The sequence below is a fragment of the Nyctibius grandis genome, chromosome 10 (genome assembly GCF_013368605.1).
Source record: "Nyctibius grandis isolate bNycGra1 chromosome 10, bNycGra1.pri, whole genome shotgun sequence".
Lineage (NCBI taxonomy): Eukaryota > Metazoa > Chordata > Aves > Nyctibiiformes > Nyctibiidae > Nyctibius > Nyctibius grandis.
The window spans coordinates 15,737,804-15,757,164 of NC_090667.1; the positions used below are offsets into that span (position 1 = coordinate 15,737,804).

At 38.8% G+C, this 19,361-nt stretch overlaps 1 protein-coding gene across 1 annotated transcript; it reads right to left on the minus strand.

Moving 5' to 3' along the window:
• Positions 1-3,553: 3,553 nt before the first annotated feature.
• LOC137668095 (homeobox protein CDX-1-like) lies at positions 3,554-18,271 on the minus strand. The gene is made up of 3 exons (XM_068409389.1): positions 17,839-18,271; positions 7,589-7,734; positions 3,554-3,808 (listed from the first exon to the last, which is right to left on the minus strand). The coding sequence occupies exons 1-3, from the start codon at positions 18,269-18,271 to the stop codon at positions 3,554-3,556; spliced, it is 834 nt and encodes a 277-aa protein (XP_068265490.1).
• Positions 18,272-19,361: the final 1,090 nt, after the last annotated feature.

The following is a 19,361-nucleotide window of genomic DNA, read 5'->3' on the forward strand; positions in this document are numbered from 1 at the left end:
TAGGAGTATGCTTATTAATTTTTTTAGTAACATCCAGAATGAATATATTTTTGCATCTGCTCCTTGGGTAGAAGGTAGCACGTACTTGATGCTCTCTCATATGTACATTAATGATTGTGTGACCCCTAAGCAATTGCAGATGCTGCATATGTGAAGTTTTTTTGGTTTAGAAATGTCATTTTGAATTGTACATCTTGTTTAGTTGCACGAGGTTTTTGAGAAGGTCCTGTTTGCTATGCTCTTCTTGATCTTTTTGTACCATATAGATCACAATTCTCACTGGGTAACGTGATTTAAAGGTTAGTGAATTCCTCTGAAAATTGGATAGACCTTGATCGTTCTTTTAATCACAATTAGGATTAAGGGCTTAGATATTCTTGTGATGTAGTCTGAGGTATGCTTTTCTTCTTCAAGGCACTTTGCTAACAACCAATCAATCTTCACAGCTACCCTGCTTTAGTGTCCCTAGTTTTCAGATGTGATAAAAGTGATAGGTTATATGATATACTCAAAGTCAGGAAGAAAGTAAGTATTATTCTGAGGACTGGCACCAGTATTTCATTACTCACAATGTTGGACCAAAATAATGTCAGTTGATTTGGCTCCAATTTTATGGCTCTCTTATTTTTAATTATACACAATACAGTGTCTAAGCAACAGCACTACACAAGCTTCTTAGAGAAAAATAACTTTCTTTTGGTTTTGGTGGGCAACTGTTTAAAGGTTTAAAGCACATTGAAAATATTTAGTTGAATAGATTGTTGGTAAGTTGTACAAAAAAGTTGAACTACTTAAAACAATCACTGGCATAACTAGAAGGTTAATAATCTCTAAGGTATTGCCCTGGTTTATAGATACTGCTTTAGGAGCAATAAATTTTAACCTTTGAACATGTGCTTCTGCAAATAAAATCCAACCTTATTTTGTGTACTTAACAACTTCTGATTGGAAACACATAGCAACCTATAGCAAGCGTGCTTTCAGCAAACTGGAACAGAAATGAGGCAGATCTTCAAAGTGGTCACTTATCTTCCTCAATAACTCTTCTACATGTAAACAAGATAAAACAGGTCATTTTGCCAGATCCCACTCTCTTTGAATGATGTTTAAATAATTTTAAAGAGAAAGAAGTAGTGTTCAGATATATTTCTTTTCTTAAAGTTCTTTCTTGAAGGACTTTTTTCTTTTTCTTTTTTTAAATTCTAATACAAAATTAAACTATGTCATGGAAATGTGATGAAAATAGGTAGCTGTGAACTTGATCCTGCAAAACCCTGGGGCCAGGGTTCTGTGCATTTAGCTAGAACTGGTTCCTGAATTATTGTATGTCAGTACAAAAGACAAAGTTTCCCTCTGTATTCTTACCTTTTGAAGGTCTAAATCTGGAAATTTTTGTTTTTCTCTAGTATACAAGCATAATTCTATTTATTTGGCCAATATGAGGATGCTTTTATTGTTGAAGCTTTTTCAGGCTCTGTTAAGTTAAATATATATGTATATGTGTATTTATGAACTGTGGGTAAAATCTCTCTAGCATTTCCCTCTGCAGACAGAATGGCTGTGTATTTCCAATGGATTCCTCTTTCCATCTCTTTTGGGAGACCAGTGTTTTGGTTTGGTTGCCATGCTCATCGATATGGATGGTAAATCACTTTTGTTCCCACATGCTGTCTGTCATGTTCCGATTTTCATGACATGTGGAAATCAGTAGGAGTCTTTCTGTTGCTGAACTTTGAATTGCAGTTTCTTCGTCTCATTTGTGTTACCTATGCAAAGCTCCAGACTGCTATTGCCGGCAAATGGAGCAGCATTGAGAAGGGAAAGAGTGGCAATTTTACAATGTAGACATGTGAAGTTGGAACCTTAGTCTGATTTAGTACTGTCCTTCTCACAAGTGTAAAATGGTAGATAAAATTAAGAAACAGTGAAAACTGCAGCTCCCTGAACCATCCTGGTCTTACTATTCTCCTCTCCTTTTTGTAAGCTTTTTTACCATCACCCTGCTTTAAAATTTCATATTACAATTCAATAACAGGCTTATCATGAAAATCTGCATGGTCACTAGCTGATATCACATTGGAAAATAATTATGAAAAAAAATCATTTATTTTAATGTTCTTTATATACAAAGTAATTTCACATTACCAACATTTTGATGATCTAATAGTACTATTTGTTATAATTAAGGAAAAAACCCCAAGAATGTAGTGCCTAAATGACTTAATGCTCCTAAGTCTTATTTGCAACAGAGACAGAGATATTTAGGAGGACACCTTGATGAGAATTAGTGAGGATAGGCATCCTAAATTTCTAAACTGCTTTTGACAATAAGGGTATGAATTCCCAAATCACTTGCATGCTTTAAAAATTTTCCCTTTGCAGACAAAAGTTATGCATATGCAAGGAAGGAAGTATCCGGTTATTAAGTACTGATTACCTACCAAGTTCTACTTAGTATGGAAGGGCTGAGCACTTTGGGAATTGAGACCCACTTAAAAATTGCCAAGAGCTTATATTTAAGTGAAATATTTGTTTGCTTTGTCTTCCATTAATTTGGCTTCTCAGATTTTTTCGTGTCACAATAGCTCTGAAAACTGGACCAAATTTAAAATTAGTTGAATGCAATTATTGCGTCTTTATCCACGGGCTATGCTGTCTCGTGAAATGCAGTCACTTTTTAAAATACTTACACTTTTAAAAGGATTTTCCACCCTTTGCTCTTTCTTTAAGGATACAAAATGAGTGTGACATGATTTTTCTTCTATCAAAAATTAACTTGGTCCAAGATTCACAATTCCAGAATGCTTTCAAAACATTTATGGTAAGATCGAAGAGTGCCTGTTTATACCAGCGTAAGGAGCATTGAAAATCATACCTGTCAAAACCAAAAAATTCCAAAAAGCTCATCCTTGACCTTTGCACTTAACATGTAGTGAGTGCAACCACCACAACCTAGGCTTTACATCAAGTGGGCCAAAACATAGAAGCCAGGTTTTCATTTACCAAGATCCATGTGTGAAGTCCATTAAAGTGAGATTAGTACATGGAACCTGTGTGGAGATCAAAGGAGAAGGAATATACTCTTTACGTGGGGACGAGGGACAGAGAGCACTCGCGTACAGCTGCCGTTACTGCCTCAGCAATGTTGTATTGCCTGTGGCCCATTTTGTGCTTTCTTTTTGTCTGCAGTGGACTGTAAGAGGTGGCCATATCTGGCCCTCAGCTCTGCTCCCTCCCAGTGCCTACCCACCTGCTGCATGGCTGGAGGGATGCTTGCCTTGGGGCACAGACTCGGCATGGCATCCTCTTGCAGAGGCTCCCTGCAACTAGGACTCCTGGCACACAGCAGTTCCATTGCCCTTGGGAACCTGCGCTATCCTGCAGACCTGGCAAGTGGCTCGTGGTTTACTGTACTTGAAGCTTATGTGCACAGAACTGTGTCATGCTGGGGACTCCTGCCAAACAGCTACAGCTGTCCTCTCTCTTTCATACTGTAGTGCTCCATGTACTGGCTGCTCATAGCCTTCGTTATGCAGTAGCTCTTCAGGCAGCCTTACTGAGAGGCCACTACCTGCTGCAAGGTCCCGTTGTGCTGCAAACCATTCATGGGAAGCGGAGGTGGAGGAGGTGGAGGTGGGAATAAAGAACTGGGCATTTCTGAATGAGTCTGTTGGTCAGGAACTGGCATCGGGCTCACTGAGCCAGAGTCACTCTGCATAGAGCCAAGATTGCTGCCATCAAAATGAGTCATTTTCTTCTTCATTAATTTTCTTTCTTTGGCTCTGCGATTCTGGAACCAGATTTTCACCTGCAGAGGAGAAGAGGAAAATTTTTTTCAGTTGCTAATAGAATGCAATGTGGTCCTTTATATATACAGTCAAGGGTCATAGGTAAAATCAATTGCATGAGGACCAGTGTGAAAGGCAGTAGCAAACTGAGACAACAGAGCTATTTGCTTGCTTTTCTTACAGGTAATCTTTCCTATCTGTTAATAAAATATTTATTAATAGTTTGATAAAAAGAGTTTTTCAGTGTTAGTTTTATTTTTAGGAGGTACTTCTGTATGGAATGAGCTCTGTTTTGGTTTTTTTGGTACAACATCTAACAACAGAATCTCATATGTCATAGTGATGACCAGAAGAATCTGAGAGTATCTTTAGATTGAAAACTATCTGCCCTAGTCAGAGCAAGTCAAAACCTGTTACTGGCCTGCAAACTGAGGCACAAAAGCTGTCCTGTTTGGATGCTGCACATTAATGGGTTAGCTCCAATGTGTAAGCCAATGGAAATACACTTCTGAGCAGAATTTCACCCGTGCACTACTCTTGGTACACAACGTTACTTCAAAATATTGTGTAAGCGGTGCCTTAATAGCTAAGTGCCTTTTATTGCATTCATAGATGGAGCCAGAATCTGCTGCTGCTTCCTGCACAGTCCACTGCTTTATACCGTAGTCATTGCTCTGTCACAGAAATGCGGTCATCTTTGGGAAGAAGTGAAGCAGCTATTGAAGAGTATGTGGTTTTTGATTAGGATGGAACAAGTGAGGACATGAGATGAAGTTGATGAGTAATGGTCAATTGAAAATACAGCAGTACTTGTTCAGGTGTGGAAGGGTGAATGTTCTGTGGGAACTGAAAAGCCTTTGGATGTGAAACCCCGATGCTGGGTTTAAAGCAGTGCACGCCAGCTATTTGTTGTTGGAAGGGGCTCTGTGTTATGTCTAGTCAGTGTAATGAGTCAAACTACCTCATTCAGAGATGTTATGTTTTCTTGCTGGTGTTCAGATGGCAAAGGAAACAGTTTTGTCGCCATTTTCTATAACCCAAAGAAAAATCAATGGTTTGCTGAGAAATACTGATTTGTTTAGTTATTCTTTGCTAGAAGTTAGAAAGGAGAAGAGAATGATGATCAGAAAGGAGGTAGGACAGTAAGAGGTGATAACATCTGTGGCTACTAAGTTGTGTTTTAAAAGAAAACCAGTGGTGAAGTCCCACAAAACATCTTAAGGAGTCTCTGTGACAGTCTTGGTATACTTATCCTTGAGGCATTAATATTCATGTCTTACAACTGAAGAATTCAGATACACACAAAGCTTGTGGAAATTTGGACTAGGTCTCTTGAGTCCCAGGCTATCATCTGAGACATTTGGCAGTTCATTTTTTTGTCTTGGTTTCTGGAATATCATTTCAGTACCAAATTATGTTCCATTAAACCACTCTCAAATACTCTCAGATCTCTTGCATCCTGATGGTGCTGAGGTAATCTAGTTTCACCTATGCATTTGCCAAAATGCATACAAAGATGAAACAGTCTAAAAACCAAACTAACATCTGTTTCAGAGTTACCCTCTGGCTTCAGTGTTCTTACCTGCCTTTGAATGTAGGTTTTTGTTCTGGTTTGTTATTAAACTAGGGATGCAGATCTGCAGCAGTGATCCAGAGAGAATTTTAGTGGGCACTTCAAGGTCGTGTGCCAATTATCAAATGACTACAAGTAAATACAGGTCTTTAATGTTAGACTGAAAGCTACCAAGGTCAGTTGCTTCTGTCTGACTTGTTCTTCACCTGTGCCCTCCTTCTTTCTACCCACTGTTCAGTTGTTGTGCGAGTAACTCTTCCCCTAAGTTTAATTTTCTCTCTTCTTTCTTGTCCTCATCACCTCCTTTATTTCTGTATCCTTCCTATATTAGCAATGCTTTTTTTTCCTTTTTTCTCCTTCATTAGACATTACATCTTTCCTCCCTTGTTTAAACAATTGTTCTTTGTCCTTTTGTCTTGAGATGTTCCTTCCCGTGTCCTGGATGGGATTTTGGCATAGCCAAGAAAAAAGCTTTTCCAGAAAATCATTGAGGTTTTAGGCTGAGTGCAGTGGAACTTGGGACAGGACAGTGTGTGTTCAATCACATTCACAGATGGGGTTGTTTAATTTGTATGAAAGGGTAGTAGTGGGAGTATAAATCAGGTATTTCTTTCTTAATCTTACATTTTCAAAGTTACTTCAGAGATGTAGGCTTTATGCACGGGAATTAATTTTGTTCATGACATATATTGATGATGAAGAAGAGCAAGTATTGAAAATACTGTTGCCATGTTTCCCCAATATATGTCACAGAAGATGTATCATCACGTCTTTTTCATATCACCACTTCAAATATACTAACAAAAAGGTTTATCAGGAATTATCACTGAACTAGGAAGTTTCAAGTAAATATTATTGGTCATTTACAGAAGCAGGGTCATAATTTTTAAATTCAGAATAATGAAGTCAAGTTATTGAAGTTTTAACAGCCAGCGAAAAGACACATAGTGTGGTTTTTATACCAGGTTGAAATAATTTTCATTTTCAATAATTAAATACTCACATTCAGCAGCAGACTGAGAAATATTTGTGAAATGAGTTATTTGCTTCTCCATTTCTGTAAGCTCTTTCAGTGTGTGCTGTGTAAGACAAGCTCAGGTTGGATGAACAGTGCTACAACTGGGTGGATTTTGGACTATTGCTGCTCGGTGGAGCCCATAAAACAATGGTGAATCAGGCATAATCTTCAGTGAATTATACTGAATACAGTGCTGTGATGGTTTGCAGATAGAAAAGGCAGCAAATGAGCATATTGTGTCCTGAGATCTCTGCAGGGAGATCCTTCAGTGAAGCTTTTAATTTTTTGTTTCTCTGCTTACTTCAGTGTGCTGCATCAAGAAGCTCCCAAGGAAAATGGGACCAAACCTATGCGCAGCCCATGTTGCCAGTGTCTTTGTGGGAGATCTGGCGTGGCATCTTATCTCAGTTGTTTGCATGAGCCAGCTGAAGCGCCTGAGAGCCAGAGGCCATGTACCTGCTTTGCTTTGGTAGGGGGTGGCCCAGGCGTTGCAATTGCATGATTGAAGAATGCGGCACAGAGTTGTTCCAGAGCAAATTGTATATATCTTTTGACCAGAAAGGATTGTGTTTTGATTTACATTGTGGGAATAGAAGTGGAATTTGGAGGGGGTGGGAGGAAATAGGGGCAGGAGAAAGGAGTAGCAAGTATGTAGGAAATCTTTAACAAAAGGTAAAAAGCAAGCAAAGAAACAAATACCTTCAAGTGTCCTGAACATATTTGAGCTCATCACTTCCATTCTCTGCTAAGACTGACCTTGCTGAAATTGGTTATAAAATTCCCATTGACTTCAGCAGAACCAGGACTTCTGGTTTAGAAATTTTGGCAAAAATTTCTCCCTGCTACCACTACCCCAGTAAAAGAGAGAGAATTCCAGGCAGGATTTTGTTGATACTTTTAAACTCTTGTTTCTCAGAACAGGACTGTATGGATGACTGGTATTTGCTTTTTCTGTGTTGTTGCACAGCTCTCTGATGTCATTATGAGAGCTGAATTCATGCTGATGGGATAGTTAGAAATGAGTGCAAACAGGGCTGTCGGGCCATTCAGCTGGGTAGTTTGAGTTCCTACACTGCAAAGGGAACTTCGCAGTCACATTTTTTGGTTATTAGAGGCATTAGCATTTTTGTGTTCTTAACCAGTACAGTTATCTCCTCATCAGCAATAATAAATTCAAAAGCAATCCTGAATGGGTGATCCATACTCTACCTGTCTCTCGGAAAGTCTTAGGTTTGCAGCAAGTTCAGACTTCCTCCTGATTGTAATGTATCTGTTGTAATGAAATTCCTTCTCTAATTCTAATCTCTGATGATCTGTGTAAACCACTCGGTACTTCTCTCTTGTTCTTGTTTTACCTGTTTTGAAAGAAGAACACATTGCTTCAAGCTAGAATTTTTTAACTTTAGTAACACAAAATACCTGGCTTTACATTTGAAAATATGTTTGTGGGTATTTTAGGCCTGATTCTCTATGCACTTACCCAGAGTTAACTCCCTTGACTGCAGTGGACTCGGTCTTGATTTACAGCACAAGAAGTTCATACCATCAGATTTTGGGCTTGCTCCTTAGTAAATAGATGATAAACTGCTTCTTATATCCTTTATTGCCCTCGTGTTATCATTTGGGAAAGGGAAAGCGTTCTTGTTAAGAACAAGGAGCCAGGAAACCTGGGTTCTGTTCCCAACTCTGATGCAGGCTTCCTGCCTGGAGTTGAATTGCTCTGTTTCTCTGTCCCTAAAGCTGATACACTGCTACCTGCTTCAGAGAGAAATCGTGAAGGATATTTTACTGCATAGAAAACACTGAGAGCTTCCAAAGTTCCTCACTTCTTGTTGCTAGAAAAATGAATAAGATATTGTGATTGTTACTGCAGTTTGGAGGTTGTGATGTTCCTTCAAGTCTGGCACAGTCTATCCAAAACTTGATAATAGCACAGGCAATAGTAACATAGATTTTCAGATGACAGTTAATAAAAAAAGAGAAAAAGAAAGCAGTAATACTTAACAAAGGACATTGAACAATGATAGAACTGCAGCATCTGTTCTTTTGCAAGCAGCGCTGCTGCATCCTTTCAGCTGTGGGAACAGCTGACTAAAGCAGACTTGGCTCAGCCATATCTGGGTTGTTAAAAGGTAATGGCAAATGACATGAGCCAGTGAACACAGATGCAAGTAGCTGAAATTTTATGGATTCCATACAGGATAATTTCTGAGGCCAGAATGTGTTGGCAGTAATGAAAGAGAACTGAGAATGAGAAAGGCTGCTGATGCTTCCTATCCCACCCACCTTTCCTCTCTTGTTAATGTTCATATTGGGCAATCGATGTATCAGAGACCAACACCTGCTTAAACCCAAGGCCCCTGAGCCCTAGCCTAAGGTCTTCCTACATTTTTGAAAGATTGGATCATTGTTGTGTTAAGACCAGTGTTACCATATTTGCTAACCACAGTCTTACCATTTTTTTTGTGCTTCCTTGTCTGTATGGACATTTCTTCTTATGTAGACTGTAAATTGTCTGGGACAGGGAATCTATTATTTGGTTTTTTTTTTCCAATGTGTTCCACTGTGGTACTGTAGGTCATGAATCTTTTTGTCCTTAGTGGTCACTATAGTAGACCAGCCCCCTCAGATTCAGGTTCTCTCAGATGATGCATAAAACTCAAGGCATATTGTGGCTTGCTGCCTGTAACAGTCTGCTGTTGCTGCAGATGTAGCTTCAAGCAGCAGCTCATGTTTGCTTACAGATCTTTTTCTGAAAAAGAAAACCAACCCCTAATTCTTCAAAAAACAGGTTCCTCAAACTCGTAATAATTGCACTCCTAACAAGAACAGTTAATTTTGAATGGAGAGGACTGAAAACAGATTTTCAGGCAGTGAGCTGGTAAAATTTCCGTCTCCGAGTAGATCACCACAGCACACCACCCCATAGCAACCGGCTTCCCCCCTGCAGGAGAGAATAGCTGGAGATTTCATGTATCAGTGGTATCAAAGGCCTGATTCTCCCCAGTACCTCCTTCCAACTCCCCTTGCTTTTGAAGTTTAAGTAGCACCCAAAGATCAGAATTCAGGGTACAGAACTATAGCAGAATCTTGAAGTACTTTATCCCTTAATTCATGACATAGTTTCACGGGTTAATGTTTTTCTTCCCCATCTGTGGAGGGAGACATAATGTCTCTTTGATTTAATAGCTGAACATATTTAAAGTTAACATTGCCTTCCACTTGCTGTGTATACTGTATGGTAATGGCTTGAGAGCCATATCACTTATTTCTCTTCCAGCTTTTGGCAGTCAGTACTTTGCTACTTGTAAGAATTTTTGGCTCACCAAGGTATTGTTTGCATTAGAAGGTTCTTCAGGCTCTGATCCTTTCTGAGCTGTTTGTATAGATCCTAGGTACAGCGTTGAGCACAGGAAGTCCTGATCAGTACAATGCTGTAAACAAATGTTACACCTCTGGTTGTGGATAATAACTTGTTCTCCCTACAGGACAGGGTTTCTCTAGGACTCTTCCCAGGCTTGGAGAACAAGGTCTACATCAGAATTTGATCCTTCAGCTTCCACGCTCCATCGTGTTCAACCCTGGGAAAGCACTAGGCATTAATAGTGAGTTTACAATGCTATGGGCATTTTCCAGCTGTCTTGAGGCCGTCAGCCTGTTTATGTGGAATATTTTGATAGGGAAAATAGATATGTGCATGTTTGTGTTTGTTCCTTACGCTGGAGTTTCTGCTCAGTCCATGCAGCCAAAACCACTTTGACTCAGATGTGTTAACTTCCATGTGAAGGCTGGCTGTGCTGTGCTTGGCTGGGGTAGGTAACAGGACATTCTGATTTCAGTAGTATTTCTATCATTGCAGAACTGTAGTGAAAGCAGAATTAGCCCAATTATATTTACACTGTTAATCAAGTGAAAAGTGCTGTTAATTTTACATTATGGTAAGAATTTTAGAGTCTCTAAAGAACAGCAGTTATTCAGTTCAGTCCACATAAATACTAGGACATTTGTTTTCATTCATTCGAGGTGTAAATTGTTTGTTTAACATATGGTCACCTGTGGTGCTTTAATGCCTCACTTGATATTTGTTAACTTTTGATCTCTCTACCCAGTGGGTTTGGTTAGGTTTCTTCCCTCTTTAAATGAGAATTTGGGGTCATTCTATGGGGCAAAATGTTTAAAATGTTTCCTTAGTCTCCTTTGTGTTGTTAAGATGGAGTACACAAAAGAGCAACAAGACGATCTTATCTTGCACTCTATCCTCATTCAGAAGCCGTAGACAAATATCAAATGTTCTTCTATTGCCAAAACAAGGTGGTAAACGTCAAGATAAACCTTCCTGTTTCTGGTTTTAAGTGCTTAAGCCCTTATTATCTGAGTAGAAGAGGGTTGGGATTTGTATTTTTTAAACTGAAGGAGAAATGAAATGTATGTGGAAAACAGAACTTTCTCCCATAAAATCTTTTGGTTTTGTATGAGTAGCTTTCAGTTTATTTTTAGTAGGAATGATAATATCTGTTTTCTTTTTGAAGGAAGATTGGGAGCTTTCACATCTAATTTCTTTCTTTAAAGTGAGTTAAGAGAATAACTTAAAAAGCAGGAAAGCAAAAGGACAACATTTCTTCCTAAAAGTCAACAACAACCTGAGAAAAATTCGCTATGATTTGTCACATAAATCTTGTCTTTAATAATTAGATTTTTTGTGTAGAGTAATACCCTTAGTGAGAGACAACAGACAACGGGAGCTGAGATCTGCCAGGGTCTTCTGTGAGGATACTTGTAGTTCTGCTCAGAGTCATGTTTTAGTCTGTTAGACCTTTACCCAGGCTCTCACTGATGTCAGTGAGAGTCTTCCTAATGCCTTTGTGGGATGCTGAGTTGGAATTAGTCTGCATATGGCCTTTCCTTTCAAAGGCAAAGTACACTTTTCTTTTATTTGCCAAAGCTAACAAACAGCAGCAACAAAACCTATCGCTAGACAGTTTGAGACTTTAGCCTCTAAATTCCATCTGTTAGATGGAATAGATCCACTCTACTGCTTTCTGAGCCAAATCTTGCAGACCTTTTGCTGGTTTTATTTACAGTGTTGCATTTTATTTCAAGGAGAAGTATTACCTGAGTAAAATTTGAGGTAGGACTAATGGATTCACCCCAGAGACAGCAGAAGAATGTTCTTCACTTCTTAGACTTCTTTAGGAGATAATGGTGGAATATAATGATGCAATGATAAAAGTTAATATTTTAATCCAATTCTTTAGTCAAATCCTGCATATTTTACTCACTTAGGTGAGTGAAATTACCAGCATTTAACTTTCTGTGATCTTAATTAATCTTTTGTTAGTGACAGATTATCATTTTAATCAGCAATATGGTGTCAGTTTTATTGGAAATGTGTTCTGTCATGGACAGCTATACTACGGAATTGCAAGTGGTTGGAGAGGTTATTAGTAGTTGGGTGGAGGAAAAATGAAACAAAAGAGCTTTGAAGCAACTACCTTTGCAGTACGACTGCCTTTGTGTTGGGGGAGTGGATTTCCTGGTTTTAATGAGCTATTTAAGAACAGAGAGTTTTGTCAAAAACCTATTTTGCAAGTAGTGACTATTGAAGAGTGTCTTTGGAGTAACAAGAAATAAGACATTTCAGACTTAGAAAACTTTTCACGAGATACAGTTTAACAATCCTGTTCTATCACACCCGCTCTAGCAATTTTTGTGACTGGCTAAATTTTGAGGTGGGGGAAGGGAACAGCTTTCCCATTGGTCATAAAATTCACAGAGTATTTCTTCTGAAGACAATAAAGCCAGGAGAAGGCCTCTTTATTTGCTGTGAAAATCATCACCCTTTCCGGCAATATAACTCCTGAAGAAAAGAGGGAGAAGGAAGAGACAAGACTGCATATCAAAGCAAAGTGAAGTGTTGAAAGGGTCTGTTGCCTCAATATGACAGATAGGCCTCAAAACCTCAGACAATGTAGCCCAGGAAAGGAAAAAAAAACCCCACCATCGGACCTCACAACTAGTTTACAAAGCAAAATAAATTAGCATTAAAACTAGCCCTGGCCCCTTTTTCAGTGCCTCCTCTCTTAACTTTTCAGAAATACTCTTCGTCTACTGAAATTGGCATCATTCATAAAATCTAGAAGCTACCTAATTTAGACAGAAGATGTCATAGTCTATAATAATGTCAGATTACTGTCGAATTACTTATAAAGCATTGTAATCTGGATTCCATAGTTTAACTTTGTTTCAGAGGGAGTTAATGTCTGTACTTGATGATCAGAAGTTAGCGTAAGTCAGCTCAAAATGTGAAACAGCTTTCTGGCCTGAAGATAGGTCAGTTCAAAGCTGCATCTTTAGGTTAGTTCAGTATTAAGAGAGAGATTAGTGTTAGTTTTTGAGTTTATAACCATACGGACTGTCAGAGATCAGGCCCCAGAGTTTTGTTTTGGGTCTATCTCTAAATATTTATGCACTTTAAAAGTGTAGGGGAAAAAAGGGGCAAATCCTCCCTAGTGTAATTTCACTGACTTAACTGAAGTTGTGAAACAAAAGTAATTTTAAATAAGTCTCGAAGATGGACATTGTGCTGCACATGATGTTTTCTAAAGTTAAATTAAAAAAAAAACCATCCCCCACACTGCCATTGTATTGGAAAATGTTACATGGATCCAATTCTGTATAATGCGAGTAATGATATTCCTGCTAGAGGTCTTAGTGCGAGGAGTAGGACTATTCATTATTGCAAAGTTGGATGCATAAAGGTTTGTGAAACACGGTGAAATTCTATGTTTGTATTTTCTACTGAGTCTTGATCATTTGTTCTTGTTACACATGTTCAGATGGCTCATGCTGAAAAGAACAGAGTAGGATCATAAAATTGGAACCTTTCAATGTACTTGAAGAATTTTCCCTTCTGTTGACTTGTATTTAAAATGCTGATGTTTTCCATTTCGAGTATGTTCTGCTACTCTGTAATAAAGCTCATTGGCCAAATTCTGTCCTTCGCTTTGCTACTGTAAACTTTTCTGTTCTTCTTCATCATACAGAAGTAACTGAATCCAAAGCAGAGTCACTTTTGTCACCCTGAAGCAATGGTTGGACAGCCTGCCTGTATGGATTTTGTGTGGCAGAAGGACCCAGCCTGCAGGAAGTGTAGGTGGATTTCTGAGTGGCGAGATCAGGGGAAATCCCATTGCCAGTGACTGTCTAGACTAAAAAGCAAGTGGTGAACTGAAATTTTTTCCAAGTGTTGTATGTTCTTTAGGCATTCAGCATTTTGCAGGAATGGCTTCTTAAGAGGCTTGTTTCTCTTCCTTAGATTTGAGGGAATATAACTTCTTCCTTCTTCAAAGACTAGATGCTATACATTTACAGTGCATTTGGTAATGATACTATCAGCACCTGTCATCAGCATCAGAAAAACTGTCTTTATGTCTTCGGAGTAAATTTTTATTGAATAAGAATGATAGGAGAGTTGTCATCTACGGGAAAAGTCTCTGCTCATAGTTTACCTGTTTCAAGGCTTGTTCCCCCCCTGTTTTATGGTAATGTAAGTACAGATTTTAAGATGTGCTTTCAGCTTTGTGAGCAAATTCTCATTGCTGCCGGAACTGCCTGTAGTTAACTGTTCAGACTCATTGTTTTGGGCTCAGTTTTGCCACAGGTGTATGTTGTTTTCTCACAAAGGTAAAAAGTACAGTCTACTCCTGTGTGAGCGATTGCATACCTTCATACAAATATTAAAATCAACAGGAGGAGATTTGTAACTTGTTCTAAGGCGGTTTTATTCTACTTTCCATCAAAGAGTTTGCCTGTAATTCTGCTTTGTGTGTGTGTGCAATCGCCACCTCCTATCTCTAGTTGATGTGGCTTTGTTCTGTCCTCTGCTACAATTGCTAGTTGCCTTGGCTTTGCTCGCCCTGTCGAAGTGGTGGTTTAGGAGAGGGGACAGGAGCAGTACAAGGGTTAGAGAAGGGTCTTTTTCAATCAGTGTTTTTGGTTGACAATACTAAGTAGTCAGTGTTTGCTCATTCAGGTGTTCTGAGTCAAAACACATTTGCTTTCTTCTGTATCCTGAACACCCTCAAGAGTGCAGTGACTAGGCATTGGATCCTACGTGCACTGCATTTGGGATCAAGTCCCAGTCCCTCCAGTTCCAAAGCTGCAGGGAGAGACATTCAGATACCTTTTAATCAGAGAGAGAATGAAGGAGGAAAGCCTTGTTAGGTCTTTTCTGCGAGAGATGCATTCCAGTAACACTAAACCAGGATGATAGTCTCACATTAAATACTGAGATCTTCCAGTGGTTTCAAGTAGCATAACCTCATAAACTGTACTTAGCACCAGTTCAAGACATGGTTTTGTATTGGATGTTGTTTTTAAAGTTACAGAGTAAGACTTGAAATAATTTCCTCTTTTGTTCCAGGTTAGTTGTAGGTAACAGATCAAAAGATCTGTAGGACATGAGACAGTGGTAGAAATTTCAATAAAGTGTTTTGTTTGTCATCTGTCAGGCCATGAGGCCACAAAGCACCAATAAGAGAAGCTAAGCATGAAATCTCTGGAGATGGAAATGCCATTGTTTCTGGAGCTGTTACAAGTCAGACTACTCAATGTAAGTAAACCTTTGGAAAGAATCTCTCCTGATCTTGAAGGGATAAGATTACAGGAACATTTCTTGCACACTTTCAAGAATATCTTGCAAAAATCGCTTGCCTTAATAATTACTGTTTCCATAGTGAAATAATATTATTGATAACTAGTCTTTTGCAACAAGTAATGAACAAATAATAAAATTAATTTGTCTAATTAATTTCTGTTCTGATCGCTGCAGGTAAGTCTGAGCCTCAATTTTTCCATCTTTAAGAATAGTGGCTCATATCTGTTTCACAGGGAATAAGTAAAGCTAATAAATAATAGGTGTGATTCCTTCACTCTTGCCTGTACAAAACCTCTACTGAAATTCCTAAAGGTTTTGCAAAGAGAGAGAAGGGTAATGCTCAATGTATGCGTACAGCTTAAAGGATGTAAAAAGCAATGGATTTCATCTAAGAAAATGCTGAGGATTTTGATTATGATCGAGCAAACAACACTGGTACTTACAGTTAGCCTAGTCACGCATTTGAAGTCACTTGCGTGCTCAGAACCAAACTCACTTAAGTATATTGCTAGATCTGACATTGCTGTTAGGGCAAATTTTTAAAAATTATTTTATTTTTTGGAAAATGGGGAAAAACAAAAGTGCCCTTGCTTTTAAATAGAGAAAAGGGAGTGAATGAAGAAAAAAGAACCAACTCCAGTGAAGCAGATCTATTGGCACTGAGCATTCCTAGCCTAGAAAATAAAATAAGAGGGGAAGAAGTAGCAGGAGGATTACTTATCTGAATTTTTCCCTAAAGCACGACCCAGTACCTATTAAATGAATGGATGGTATCCCACTAATTTCAGAGGGCCTTACACTGGCCCATGGGCTTTTGGGAGGATATGCTCCTATGACATACTGATTTCTTCAGTTCTTCTTGAGATGAAGATGCTCGGTATCTTGTTGGACCATTCCAGAATAGAGAGACTCCCAACACCTCCTGTGAATGCTCTGGCCCTTGCAGGCTTGAAATTTGGAAGGTTGGAAAGCCCTAAGCATGCTCCTTAAGCAGGCAGTTAGAATGTTATTGTCTATTTTATATATGTGTGTATATATATATATAGTCTATTATATATATATTTATAGCTATATATTATATCTCTGTGTTATATAGAGAGCTATATATATGTATCTCACAGTGTCCCCGCTATAAAAGGGGCAGCACAGAGATCAAATCAGGTCTTTCTCTCAGAGAGGCTGCAGCTTAAATCCACAGGAGCAAGAGGCAGGTAGGTAAAGAAGAGACGAGAAGTAGGGTTGTTTTGAGCAAGTATTCTGCCATCTGTAAATCATGTAGTCTGTGAACACTTCCATTGCCTGTATAAGGACTACTCAAAAGAAAGCTGTAAGTTTTTGCAAGACCGGCTCTCTTTCGGGTTTTTTTGGGTAGTATTCAGTGAAGAACAAATATGATAAAAAAAAAAAATCTACTTTTTTTTTTTTTGCCAAAATTCTTATACACCCAGAGTAACAACCTGCTCTGATTGTCCTGTTGACTTCTATGGACTCTCTATGAACTAAAGCTGTGTTCAGCAGGAGTGAGGATGACTCAGTCTGTTCGTATAAATTAGATCCATTATTTTAATGAAGAAAATTTTTCTATGTCGTTGCTTTCGTTTTTCTACAGTGTGTTTTAAGTAATTACTTTCTCATCAGAGATTGATTCAGTACTTGCTTTGAAAACTATTATTTACAGTCATGTGTGGAACAGAGCTGGGGCAGGAGGAAGGGCTGAAAGAAAAGGAACCTTCCTGGGATGTAACATTGAAATACTGTGAGCATCTCTTTAGGGGAGGTATTGAGCATCCTTAATTTCTACTCATCTTGGTGCACGTCAAAGCTGCTCAGCACCTCGGAGGATCAAATACTTTTATATAGCGGATTGTGCCTTTGTCCTTTTCAGGCAGTTTCCCATCTTTTTCTTTTCCTTCTCCCCTTTCTTGTTTCATATTTTTTTTCTATCCATACTAGGTACAGATTTTTGTTTTAGGGATGCTCAATATTTAATTTTTTTCTATTGTTCCTCATCACAATCAAACAGAACCTTTTCCTTGTGCTTCATGACTTATTTTTACTGGTTAAATGCGGTTGAAGAATTGTTTTGCACTCATTGACTACTACGCATCAGAGACTGATCTGTCGCTGTATTAACTGATTGTGTTACCACGGATCTTTGTATTCCTGCATATTCTGAGAGCTACTACTACAAAGTGAAGCAAGCCTTTCCTTATCATTCCCGTTTTTAAAGCATTGACTCATTGATCTTGCAGATCTCATTTCATTTTAGTCTTCTGAGGTTTAGAGAGGTTGTTTCTAATATAAAGCCTTATTTTCAACCCCCCTATTGTATATATTTTACTTGAACTTTTCGTAGGTACTCTAAAATTTGAGGAAAATAAGCAAAGTATAGGTGGTGGTGAAATACAATACTTTCATCATGATTTCGTTTTGCAGATGTGCTGCTTCACTCCAATCTATAGGAGTCCTATTAAAAGCAATTATTCGATATGACAAATTTTTTTAATGTATCTGAAGTGAAAATACTTCACTGTCAAAGGACATTGCTTTTCATTTGCCTCAGCATTAAAGGTCAAGAAAGAAATATAAGAAACAGTCAGCTGATCAAACCCCACATCCAATAATTGAACCAATATTTAACTGCTATCAAAAGAATCCTTCAGAGCAATTAGGATCGTTCTTTGTTAAACTGTACACTTCGCTCTAAACAGGGAACTTGGCAAAAAAATAACCCCAAAATGCAAAAAAAAAAAAAAAAAAAAGTTAAATCTCTTCTCAGCATAAAACCTCAGTGCCCTCGTACCTGTAGAAGTGGATTGCACTGTTTTCCTCATCCATTCGTAAGAGCTGTGCCTTTGGCTGTTGGGAGAGATTTGCTGTGTATTAATTGTTTCCACAGGAGGTAACCCCCCAGCTCCTGCAGGATGGAGGGAGCTGTAGTCAGCAGAACTGTAGGAGACCTGTCCAGGAGACGAGCCGTTGATCTGTGCAGCAGCAACGGTGCTGGAAGGTCCTGGGCCGTAAGCGTTCCAGTCCTCCCTCTGTGGGCCATAGTGGGATCCCCAGGTTCCCGCAGGCTGTCCATGGGTGTCCAGAGTTGGCACATGATGGTATCCCATGTAATCTGAATAGGGTGGAGTAGACACAAAGTTTTGCACTGGCAGGTTGTTGCTGCTGCACCTTGCAGATCCTGGATACATGCTGGTTTCTTTATCCAAAAGATAACTCACATACATGATGCTCACAGCCTGGCTTTGTCTTGCTGGGACATCCTGCTCCTCACAGTGTTTGTTTGATCTCTTTTCCCCTCCTCTTTCTTTCTCTGTCTTTTCTAGCCCTGACTGGCTCTATAAATGACTCATGCTAGCCCTGATGTCCCTTTACTACACATGATTAACAATGGTTTTACCAGGTGCTGGTGGTAACAGTTTACTAAGGTCCTGCCTGATGTCACAGATAACTGCCTGCCCCAAAATTACATTTGCATTCAAATGAAGGGCTGACCATGCAGGCAACCCCACCTTGCTGCTAGTTCTGGTGCTTCCTTTCTCACAGATCCTTTATGAATTACCATCCCGGTTCTATACTATGAGAATGTAGTTTGAAATCTCGTGGTCTTCAAGCAGAGTTGCATACATAGTTAACCAATAACTGTGCAGACAGTAGTGTTTTTCTTGAGCAATACATATCACAATCTAACTTCAGGCACTAGATTATAGTTAGTTAAGGCCTGGTATCTGATAGTCCAGTAGTTCTTTTGTTAGGATGTGCTATATTATTTTTTTAAACTGAAAACAAAGGACCGGTTCAGTCTTTAACTGCAGCTCTTACATAGTTTCTCCCATGAGCACTCTTCTTGACTTCAGCTCTTAGTCCATGTGGGAGAGCACTTAGAAACCACGGTAATCCTACTGATTTTAACATTACAAAGGATATACAAGAAGTCTCATAGTCATTTTGAGCATTTGTTCATACGAATAGTCCTGTTGATGTTAGCAAGCCTATTCATGAGCTGGCTGCTTGCCACAGTGATTGAAGTTTCTCTATTCTAACTTACAATGTTAACAGAAAGAGAATCTGTTATTGAGAGAATGCAAAATTTGTCACTTTCCCTATGCTCATGTCTTGTTTGTGATATTGAAATGAGTGGTAGTTTTCCCTACAGGTTTTTCTGTTCTCATTGCTGTGCTTGTTCACAATAAGTAACACCTTTTCTTAGAAATATAGGAACAAATTCTAGCTTTTTAGCTCAAAAAAGCAGTTTCCTAACTTTCAGAAGCAATCCTATGTTTGTAAGTAACAAAGTCCTGTGCGATTATCTATAAA